At 40.0% G+C, this 12,043-nt stretch overlaps 2 protein-coding genes across 4 annotated transcripts in view; one reads left to right on the top strand and one right to left on the bottom strand.

Moving 5' to 3' along the window:
* Positions 1–642: 642 nt before the first annotated feature.
* dctn3 (dynactin 3 (p22)) lies at positions 643–4,496 on the bottom strand. Its single transcript, XM_083889860.1, has 7 exons — positions 4,348–4,496; positions 3,224–3,308; positions 2,958–3,044; positions 2,707–2,790; positions 1,989–2,047; positions 1,843–1,902; positions 643–1,690 (listed from the first exon to the last, which is right to left on the bottom strand). Exons 1-7 carry the CDS (start codon positions 4,447–4,449, stop codon positions 1,604–1,606), a joined length of 564 nt encoding a protein of 187 aa, XP_083745986.1. The 5' UTR covers positions 4,450–4,496; the 3' UTR covers positions 643–1,603.
* A 618-nt stretch (positions 4,497–5,114) lies between these two features.
* Positions 5,115–12,043, top strand: part of atg5 (ATG5 autophagy related 5 homolog) — a 33,793-nt gene continuing 26,864 nt past the window's right edge. Inside the window, exons 1-6 of one of the 3 annotated variants that reach the window (XM_083893537.1) lie at positions 5,115–5,179; positions 5,611–5,800; positions 6,385–6,512; positions 7,258–7,336; positions 8,562–8,724; positions 11,100–11,194. In XM_083893537.1, the coding sequence (XP_083749663.1) occupies positions 5,693–5,800; positions 6,385–6,512; positions 7,258–7,336; positions 8,562–8,724; positions 11,100–11,194 (573 nt within the window). In that variant the 5' untranslated portion in view covers positions 5,115–5,179; positions 5,611–5,692. Of the gene's footprint in view, positions 5,180–5,373; positions 5,442–5,610; positions 5,801–6,384; positions 6,513–7,257; positions 7,337–8,561; positions 8,725–11,099; positions 11,195–12,043 lie in introns of those variants that run through there. The other 2 variants (XM_083893539.1, XM_083893538.1) reach the window with 2 other exon arrangements.

The following is a 12,043-nucleotide window of genomic DNA, read 5'->3' on the forward strand; positions in this document are numbered from 1 at the left end:
TTTGTGGATCAGGGTGCAGATAGCTGGCTTGCACAATTTTGGAGGGGAGATCAGAGGGAAAAACACGTAAGATATCAGGATTAATTCAGATGGGTCCATGACTGAGTTTCTTCTGACTTCCTGTCAAATGTATTTGCTCGTTTTCTTGTTTTTTGGGCATCTGTAATGTTTCAGGAATGCCTCCTTTTTACCTTTGCTCACCTTGCTGTGTGCAGCAGATTGTGACTGAATAACTTGTAGAATACTTCAAGCTAGCCCAGTTCAAAGGCAGTCAAGTTCAGTGTCACTATGACACACGAAAGAAACCTCATCAAATGACTTAATCAATCAGATCCTATTAATGTAGCACATTTCATACAAAGCAGGATTAAAATACAAAACAACGAATGTGACTCCCTCAGTTAAATGCCAGGTTAAAGAGGTAGGTTTCAAGCTTGTACACCTACGAGAGAAGCCAGCTATAGCTACTTGTATGTACATACAGTATACATAATTGTACATGTCTAATATCGCACCTCACAACCAAATATCTAGATTTCATTGTAAGTAACAGGCATCACACAAAAGAATAATCCAAGAAACAAGTCAAATAATATTTATTGTATCCACTGCAGTCATAGTAAATGTGTTACATGTTCCATATTCTGTATGTGAAGAGCTCTTGGAATTAATTACTTAAGTCAATATACAAATATTTTAAAAAAGTGTCTGAAAATAAATAACAGCAGCATCTGTGAGCTTTCTGAGCCAAACGTGACACCAAGACCAAGTTCCTTTATCATTGTGTAACTACTACTTGTTACAGGACCACTTATGTTTGTGTCTCTGCAAACTTGCGTTGTTTGGAATAGTGCACAGATAGTTCTGATGTCTGCATGTTTGTCTTCTCTGGCTGTTGAGCAGCTTCTTAGCCACTCTCACGTTGCTGCAGGACAAAAAAAGCCAAACTGAACAAGTGCTGGGTGCAGTTCACACTGTGCATACTTAAAAAAAAAAAAAAAAAGGCCCAATATACAATACATGAGGGGTCCTGGTCATGACAGTAAAGCACGTCGAACCAAAACTAAGACTACCTTCAGATTACCAGGCTGACATGACTCATCTGATGATTAAGACCTGAATTACTCAGATCTGTGTGGACACAGAAATCTGATCGCCACAGTCAGAGCCGTGTCTCGGCTCTCCGTTTGCAGTAAAATCCGATAAATATCTGAAATGCAGCTGTGCGACATGAATGAGAATGGTCAAATCAGAATGATGTGGCCTTTTCCCTGTAGCTCCTTTTCTAAATTCACCGTATGGGGGAGCAATAAAGGTCAAACTTATCTTGCACCTCATGTTTTCTGTTGTTGTTGATGACTCATTTAAACGCCTGACTGCGCTTAGATGCAAGCCACTTTTTAACACAGTTAAGAATGTGAACCGTCAATTTGATTCGTCAGATTTAAACAATGTGGCTGGTAATCTAATCAGACTCCTTTTGTCTCATCTTGGTCTGACCAGTTATGGTAGAAACACTGGTCTAAAAAAGCTCCCGTCACTGTGCAGACTTCATCACTGCCAACATCTTCATCTCAAGTGTGTTTGTGTGTGTTGAGTGAAACTACTCCACAGGTCGGATGCCTTTGGTCTCCTCCATCTGCCTTAGGGTCTCGTCCCATTGGGTGAACTGCTTGGACAACAGGAACATCTGCCAATAAGATTTCAGTAGTCAGTGGGTGCAGTTTTAGATGTTAACATACTGTATTTACAGGATGAAGATGTATTCGTACAGCTCTTTAACAATATGGTCGTCACTTTTCTCTCAATGAACAGGATTATCATGTAAAAACAAAATTGTACCATTTTGTTGTATTCCTCAAAAAGCTTCTTCACTTCCTGGGACTGAACTTCTGTTTGGTCCTGTGAAAAAGATTCGAAAAACAGATGAGTCAACAGGTAAAATAAAAGAGAGAACAAGAGCGAGACAGAGTTGGACGATGGTTTACCTGTTGTTTGATGTGAAGCTGTGACAGACGCTGCAACTTGGTGGCGTGTTCTGGTACATCTGGAAACAAAAGATACACAGCAGACATGTCTAATAATGATGGAAACACCATACAGTACACAACAGTACAGTTCACACCACTGTTCATACACTGTAGTAGTGACAATAAATGATATTGAGTAATAGCTGAATGTGTTGAGTGATAACAGAGTCATGTTATTCATTGGTACAAAAATTGCATGGGTCGAACATCCAGGAATATTTTGTTTTAAAAGATGTGTAAGAAGTTGCGAATATTCTGATTAGATTCTGACTTGAGATACTTACATTTCAATCGCAGTTTTCCTCGGTTATGACATTCTAACAGCTCTAATGCTGAAAACTATACAACTTGGATGTCTCTGACCTGGTGCATCAGTAATTTTATCATACGGAGTAACTTTTTACAACCACGCTGAGAAAGCAAATGAACAGCAGCATGTGGAAGTATTTGTGGAAGTATGTCTGGCTCTTCATTACAGATGGCAATGTAACAAACAAATCAGCTCATGGTGAAATATCACATGGTCATGACAGTCTCGTGAGATTTGTGTAGAGGATGCTCCTATGATATTAGATCTTTCAAATAAAGGTCGACATGAATGGGAGAATCAGCTTTTTGAACCAGGACCAAGTTTGGTTATAAATGACCGCATGGTGTCCTGTTGAGTGAAACTCACCTCTAATGTAGGTACTGTCTAACAGTGGTTGCAGGGTGCTAACCTGCTCCAGCAAAGCAGCCTGGGAAAGCAAACACTCTTCCTCTGTGTACACAAACACACCACAGTGAGTTTTTCGATTTCTACTATACAGAATTTAGTATTTATGTGCTAAGGTGCCTGCTCTACAAAATACAAGACAAAAAAAACAACTCTACTATTTGAAGAGGTCAATTGCATCCAACTACAACAGATTTCTACTTATTCTTTACCAGCAAGGATGAACTCCAGTTTCATGGCGTCGGGTACAGCGATGTGGTCAGTGAACTGGGGATCCAGGTATTTCAGTAGGTCCTCAACTGCAACAGATCAACAATAATAATACAAAAAAATTCAACAAGCCTGAATTAAATTATAGTAAATTTAAATCTAAGTTGTGGATTAACATGTGACTCACAAATATCTGAAGCAATATGAACTAGTATCCACTTATAATATACAAATGTTACAGAACAACTGAAAGCAATGCGTCTCTCACTCTTTTTTTGCAGGATCTTCACTCGTTCTCGTTTGTTGGCCATGTTGGTCAGACCTGCTTGAATGCGGGCCATAGAATCTGAACACTGCGAGACAAAAGAAAACTGATTAGATCTAATATCAGTCAGGGGTACTTCATTTTTGTTAACTTTTCCATGTTCTGACATTTTATAGACCAAAGAACAAATCGGTTAAACGATAATGATTATAATCCTGAAATGTATTCCTACTTAACTGGTACAATTACTGTAATTTGTGACACATTTCCATTGAAGGCAATAGACTCAACAAATCAATGCCTCTTTGTAAGCTTAAATTGTTTTTCTCATCATATGACACACAGAGGTCATAACGGTGGTGCAGTGGCTAGCATTGTTGCCTCGCAGCACAAAGCTCCCCCTTTTCCACCAAGGGCCTTTCTGTGTGGAGTTTGAAAGTTCTCCCTGTGTGTGGGGGGTTCCTCTTTGGGTTCTCTGTGGGTTCTCCGGCTTCCTCCCACAAAACCTGCAAAACTTGGGGATTAGGTTGACGTTATGTTCTAAATTGGCTGTTGATCAGCTGGGGTTGGTAGAAAATGAATGCATGATTGACATACTGATGGGACGAACCACTCAACAGGGAACATATCATCTGATATCTCCATAGATTATTCTATGGTGGCAATTAATAACAATTCTGGTTGTGATACTCGGTTAATTCACTGTTTGGTCCATAAAATGACAAAATGGTGAAACTATTCATCTCCGTTTCCCAAAGCTCACAATAATGAGCTTTATTTCACGTAAGTGATTCCCTCATGACCAGACTAAAGATTTAGTTCATTGGGGTTTGAGACCCCTGATCCCTGAGGCAACAACACACAACAACAGCTCAGGCCTCACAATGACAGCTAACCTAGCCTATCTGACATATAATCCGCGGCAAGTGAAGGCCTTGAACAGTTCACATGAACTCTCGACGTCACTTTAAACAAACATTTAATGTGTGCTAATGTGTGTTAAAATAAAAAAAAGGGCGTCAACTCGTTCGATTGCCCAGTGACAAAGCTATAGTTTTAGGCTAACAGCTAACTAGCTACTCGCGAAATCGCACTTAATGTTAAATATAACAGGACTCTGAACAAACCTTGACGGCTTTTCCACTTTTATTCCTTCTTTCCCCGTATATGCGACTTTCCAGCGCGTGTAGGCGCATTTCCAGGTTATATATCTCAAGGTTTTTATCCATTTTTCCACTATGCAAAGACTTCAACAAACGATAAACAGCCTCACTCCCCGATGATGATGTGCCCGATATCCTATCTTACCCCTGGTAGGCGGAGCGTAGCTTATTTCACGTTTGTGATTGGCTCAGAGTCGCTCAATCTTCGTCTTAATTGGTCAAGGGGAGGGTCGAAGTGTCAGAGTAAACCAATCAGATACGGTACGGAGGGCAAAACGTTTTTTTTATTTTTTTTATAGCAAACTTTATTGAAAAAAACCAAAATGTACATCGGTAGACCGGAGTGGTTACTAAGTGGATCTGCTTGTGTTTCAAGTAAATAAATAAATAATGGAAATAATTAAGTAAAAAACACAGTATCACCAGTATTACCCAATATAGTTTTCTTCCTGAGCCCAGAAATTAATTGAGCACATTACATTGTACATACATGATATATTTGTTATCAATCAATGCTATAGATTATACATCTTAAGTGTATATGTTGGGATATACACAGTGTGTAAAATCTTGATATACATATACACTTATAACTATAAGCGATTAATTTATTATTTGCCTATGGGCCTATGACATGAAATTAACTGGATGAAAAACCTTCCCAAGTTATCTCGCCAGGAGCCGCTGTTGAGCGGCGACCGGGGATTTCAGCTGTTTTTCCGGTGACAGCGGGGGAATGACAACATCGACACTTGCCGGGCCTCCCTCCATCCAGGCTAAACCTCGGTAACGAAAAGTAAGCTTACCCTCTCATATCACTGTGTCCTCTTCGTACACAAGGCACATTTGTCTGCGGACAAGTAGGACAATGTGTGGGAAAAAAACAAGCACCTTTGTTTTTCCTGTCAATTCTTAAGCTCATTTCCACCTAAGTTAGCCTACTTAGCCCTTAGGCTACCGCCAGTTTCCCTTTACTGCTACGTAGTTTGACAGGAGTGTGTGTAGTCGGTGTGGTGGACGAGCAGTTGAATCTCTGCCTGTTACCGGACTATAACTCAGTAATAACTCCTCTCCTGACTCGATTGAGACATAGCTGGCGTTACTACACATGAATTTTCCTCTGTGTGTGCTAGCTCATGTTGCTCACTGTCTGTGTCACTGTGGGTTTGTGTTGCTGAAAGTTTCTCATGAACGCTCGCATTGTTTTCTCTGCTGTGTTGTTGACAGTAGTAAGGCGTTTACCCTCGAAGAGTTTGTGCCAGTGTTTGAGAAAACTCGTTCTTTATGTGCCACCGGGAGAAGAAGCAGCATGGCGGATGACAAGGACGTACTGAGAGACGTTTGGTTCGGCCGCATTCCCACCTGCTTCACTCTGAACCAGGATGAGGTGACTGAGAGAGAAGCTGAACCCTACTATGTGAGTGAAGATGATCTACTGTGTGCTTTAACATGGCCTCAAAACCTGAGCCTAGACTCAGAAGACAAGCCCCCATGTTTATTACTTCTTAGCTTAAGTTATGACACCAGTTAAAACACTGTATAACCGTGTTTCCACTGAGGGAAACGGTTAGGTTGCATTTCCATTAGGAATAGTACCAAAATAACCGACTCACTTGTGATGGGTGTAAATATCCTGTCGAAGTTAAGGCAGACGCCCGCAGTCTATTCTCATGCAAAGCTTGACATTTTGTTGAGACAATATGTAATATGTAAAATACAGTATGTTCAACAGCAATCTTCAGTGTTTAAAACAGTTCATACAATTCCAATTCACGACACTGCGTGATTGTGTGACAATTTGGTTGCCTGACTTTTACAAAATGCAGAGATAAGAGGCTGCACGTATGCCCCATTACTCTGTGTACATGCTCATCCACATACATAAATGTACCCACTTACATACATAAATGTACCCACTTTCTGTTTCAATTTGATCAACAGACAAACGCCCAGTGAAATGGCTAATAATCTGTCTCTTCTCTCTCTTCTTTGCTCTCCCAGCTGCTTTTACCCAGAGTGAGCTACCTCACCCTGGTCACAGACAAAGTGAGGAAACACTTCCTCAAAGTGATGAAGGCCGAGGACGTGGGGGAGATGTGGTTTGAGTATGAAGGAACACCCCTTAAATGGTAATAGAGCAATTTCAGGTTTTATTTTCCTGTTTGGGCTTACAGAAATCTGTAACAGAGAGCTTCAACTCAGCTAATTCCTGCCACATTTATTAAGATTTTTAGAACTTTAAATCATGACTTCCTTGTTTTTGCTGTAGTGCTTCATGCAGACTTGTCCTCCACAGTCGCACATACATACAACAGTCGGTTCACACCGCCCGCAGGTTTTAGGACAATTTGCTATGAATCAGTTCATTCTCAGCAGACAAACTGATGTCTGTCGAGATGTTCAAAGTTCAGCCACAGGGTGTCAGTATTGCAACAGAGATACAAGAAGAACAGTTGTCCGTGTAGATTTTATTAAAAAGCTGTAACTTTTCTTTTCACCACGTTTGGGAAGTTTTTTTCATGGAAAAAGTGATTTACAACTAGGGCTGCAACAGTTATTTTCATAATCGATTCATCTGTTGCTGAGTTCTTCGATTAATCTATTAGTTGTTTGGTTCAGAAAAATGTTCAAATCTTTTTTTTTTTGTTTTTCCACAAATATTAATTATGAATGATTTCTTTGTTATAGGGAGCAACGAAAGCAGAATATATGCACAAACACTCAAGTATCGAGTATCAAAATAGAAACGCAATCAACAGAATTGCATTCACCTGATATCTACACATAGGGCTGTTTAATAGGACACAGAACAGTGCTGGCTGTCCGGATTAATCTTCATTCACATTATTTCCCCCTTGTTCTTCATGGTTGCAGGCACTATCCAATTGGAGTTCTTTTTGACCTCCATGCCTTCAATACTGTCTTACCCTGGAGCATCACTGTGCACTTTAAGGTAAGAGCAGCTCTGTGTGCACACTTAAGCTGATGTGTTAGACTGCACATTTTATCTATTATATTTTTTGTTAACACTTTGTGCTCCCTCATTCTGAACACAACCTTTTAATATTACCACGGGTCCTTGAAATCCTTGAAAGTTTGTGAATATGGGAGGGGGAATCAAGGCCCTTGAAATTTTATGACATGGGTCATTGAGAGTGCTTGAATTATGTGCAAGAAAGAAGTTAAGTTAATATTTAGATACATTTCTCCTACTGTTTAATGTCCTGCATTGCTTGATGTACATAGACTAGTCCTACACAGAACAAAAATCCAGTCATAAATACTAGCGGTGTTGTGGACACTGTCCACTGTCTCTCTCGCCGCCTTTGACGTCAGATTCCAAGCAGAACAGTGAGTGAGTACCGATTAGCAAGAGAGAGCAAATGAGCAGATGCAGAGCTTGCTGTCAATAAAAAGTGGACGTCATGGGCCAAGCGGCTCTTACAAGTTGTCCTCCCTTCTTGATCTGCGTCAGCACGGTCAGTCCTTGAATTTGAGCGGAAAATCCTTGAAAAATCTTTGAATCTGATATCAATTAAGGTGTGGGAACCCTGATTATTATATTAAAGCTGAAATGGATTTTGCATTTTGCTTAAATGTGTTGTTATGATGTCGAAAACCAATTGTACAGCTTTTCTTTTCCAGTTTTGCATATTTGTTGCTTATTATGGAACGCTGGTACTCTTGAGGAAAAGTACCAGCATCTACTAGTGTGTCTTTATGACAGTGACCAACTTATTGTAAACACCTGGATAGCCCGGTGACATGAAAGTTGTCTGTTAACTCTTTAATTTTTCTATTTGTAGAGTCAGACATGTAGTACTTTTGAACTCTGGAGGAGGTTCAAGCATTCAGCCGAGTGTTTGATAGTCTCAGTACCAGAAAACAAGTGACGGAAATGGAACATTTAAAGACACAAGTTTACAAAGTGCTTTGACAGACAAAGCAAGTACATTTACGGCTCAAATGAGAGAAACCGGAAAGAAAAAGCCACAACATACAAAACACCAAATGTAATAGCAAGATGCAGACAACAAAAGCACGTTTGTAAAAGTGAATCCACATAATCTGTGCGCTTCATCTCCTCAGGATTCTCATTCCAAAGAAAAGGTTATGCAGGTTATGGAGTTCTTCTGCCGCTTAAAAAAATTAATTAAGCTCTTGTGTGTGTGTGTCAGAACTTTCCAGATCAGGACCTACTCCACTGCTCGTCCAACTCTGTGGTTGAAGCTCATTTCATGTCCAGCATCAAGGAGGCCGACGCCCTCAAGCACAAGAGCCAAGTCATTAACGACATGCAGAAGAAAGACCACAAACAGCTGTGGATGGGTCTGCAGAATGGTGAGGCAAACAAGTCCACACGCTTCAGTGCGCTGCTGTGCATGAGTGTGATAAAGAATGAGATGTATGCACGCACGCACGCACGCACGCACACACGCACACACGCACACACGCCGAAGGGACTCCCACAGTGTGAGATTCCTCAGATCGCTGGTCACTCCATGTCAAGTTGATCAAACCACACGGCAATAAACGCTTTTACCCACCAGCTGCTCCCTGGGACCAGTCACCTTGACATAATCTGTCTTGCAATTGTTAGCAGGTAATAACTTTATCTACCAGCTGTCCATGATCATGGAGGTCAATGCTGGGAGGCGGGATTTCATGGAATTTAACGATAGAACATTTGTTTTTATATGGCTCTATGTTCAATTACAGGTGAAATAGAAATTTTTGGTTTATACCTGATATGATGGTAAGAGTTATTGTGTTACACTACTGTTCAAAAGTTTGGGGTCACTTAGAAATGTCCTTATTTTTGAGGGAGTCACACTTTTTTTTAATTAATATAACATTAAATGAATCAGAAATACACTCTATACATTGTTAATGTGGTAAACGACTATTCTAGCTGCAAATGTCTGGTTTTTAATGGAATATTTACATAGGTGTATAGAGGCCCATTTCCAGTGTTCTATTGGTTTGCTAATGGCGTTAGAAGGCTATTGGATGATTAGAAAACCCTTGAAAACCCTTGTGCAATGATGTTAGCACAGCTGAAAATAGTTTTGCTGGTTCTTTGATGTATGGCCAAATTCTTTTTGCAACTGTGCATTAAGTGTGACTTAATGCAAACACAAAAAAATATATATAGGTGACCCCAAACTTTTGAATGGTAGTGTATGTTTTTTTTTTTACAAAAAGTGGACTGATATTGGTATCAGTAGATACACAAGGTTGTGATATCAGTATCGGTATCGGACATGAAAAAGTGATGTTGAGCCATCCATAGCACATGATTGATGTTATTGATGTTGGAGCTGGTCACCTCCAACAATGTCTCTGCCAAACTATAAATATGTCATATCTTAATACACACACCACATGTTTAGACTCTAAATGGCTAATTCCACGCCTCAAATGATCTTAAAACTGCGTTCCGGGACAGAAAAATATTTATTTCAGGTGAGAAACGGCAACTGTTTCAATGTTGTTCAGCTGCAACAACAACAACAGTCTTTCTCTCTCAGACGCCATTGCTCAATGTAGCCAGAAGCACAACAACCTTGCGTAGCGACCCCTACTGATCGGGCTGGAAATTGCAGTGCATATCCTGCACCACGGGGTCTCCGTGGTTACGCAGTCGGATAACGCATTACGTCGGAGAAGTGTACTGTGCCTTCGTAGTAGTCTCCTATCAGTCTTGCTTTCACTCTGTTATTCTCTTGGCCACCGGGACAGGGTTTTTACGGAAAGATAACATCTTGATTTACAACAGAAAGGATCTATTTTATTCTCTATCCAAAACAATGAAGACAATGGTGTCCACCTGGTATTTATTATGCTTATAACGACGCAACGAAAGACCGGCTCTGAGGAAAACTATCTGTGTCCTTACTGGCCTTCTACTACTGCTGTATCTTTTTGACCTCTGAGGACATGAAAGTTTCCCAATTAAAACGAGACGTAATTTAGGTTTTTCTACAAATGAACACAGCAGCTTACGCGACACTGTTGTGGTAGTGTTTTTTTCCAACTTTAAAAAACTGTGACTTAGCCTGGTTTTCATGCCGTGTCCAGTGTTTATTATTATAATTATTCAAGGACTGATGGAAAACAATAATAGACTCAAGGTTGACATTAGGAAGTAGACCGTTGAAGTGTCTAATACATTCAAATGGATGATTCATCTCAGAATGTCACTTCTATGAGTCCTGTAGTATATTTAAGTCATGCATGAACTTGTGCAGAGTAAATGTGGAACTGAGAATGTTTTGATCAGTTTTGCAGAAAACACCCAAGAGCTTCAAACCCACAACTCTTCAGCTGCAACTGCACGAACCCACGGGGACATACAACACATCTGAAATAATCAAAATAGATGAATTTGGTCTCACCTGAAAGTGAGAGGTGAAACTTTTATCTAAAGCAAAAAACTTTCACGTCAAAAACAGACCAGAAACAGAGAGGGGGGGGGGGGAGTTTCACACTGCTCTTGGAGAGAGCGAAGAGAGAAGGGTCTGTGTGAAAATGAGAGCTGAGGGTCTGAAACCAGCCCAGGATGAAGCTGAAGCTGCTCATGCAGCTCAAGTGTCCGTGTTTAATATGCCTACATATGCACTAATCATTTTCTATCTTTTATTACTTGATGCATGATTGAAAGATTTGAGATGTACTTTACAGAAGTGTAACTGTGTGTATATCTGCTGTCACAGATAAATTTGATCAATTCTGGGCCATGAACAGGAAGCTGATGGAATATTCCACGGAGGAGGAAGGCTTCAGGTACATCCCCTTCAGGATATACCAGGTAACACCCAAGTCCTTCTAAGAAAGTCTTGCCGCTTGGCTGCTATCATGGTTATGTCAGATTATTAAGAAAATCTGCTCCAGTCTCCTCTCTAAATGAACAGGAGTGGGCCATAATGTCAGTGGTGGTTTGGATGAACCACACTACATCAGATATCATCAGTCAAATCTGTTAAAAGCATTGAAAAACAAAAAAAACTGACTTTGGTTTATGACTCAATTCAGACATGTGATGCTCTGAACTTGGGCTTTGACTCTTCACACCACAGCGTCTACAGGTTTGACAAAATAACGAGTTTTAAGTCATGCGTGCTGCTCCTCAGAATTCTGTATCTCTTCCCGGGTAGCTAATGTTCATGTGGGTTTGAAACATCCTGCACTGTGATGCACAGTCCTTAAAAAGGAAAATCGTTTATCTTGGCAGCAGCTTGCAAGTCAGTTTGGTTTAGTTAGAAACAGAAATCATTTTGAAGAAGTGAAATGTGCCAAATAATGCTTTGATATGACACTGCAATGATTCATTCTATATTTATTGTGTAATAATACATGTGGTCAAGATTAATTAATAAATGTTTCCTCTTCTTTATTGTGAATATTCTCCGGTTTATTTGCTTTGTTTAACAAATAAACCATGAAAAAGGTTTGTGTGCAAAACAAGACATTTATGTACATCATCTTTTCATGGTTTGGGAAACAGTGATCAATATTTTTCAACATTTTATGCATCGACGTTTAATCTGTTGTACTTCTTTGGTCCATAAAATATGGACCATAAAATGTTGACCCGCGTTTACCAAACCTGCAAATGATGATGTTATCAAATGTTTAGTTTTTGTCCATAAACCAAATG

The sequence above is a fragment of the Microchirus variegatus genome (assembly GCF_963457635.1).
Source record: "Microchirus variegatus genome assembly, chromosome: 1".
In the NCBI taxonomy this organism is placed as follows: Eukaryota; Metazoa; Chordata; class Actinopteri; order Pleuronectiformes; family Soleidae; genus Microchirus; species Microchirus variegatus.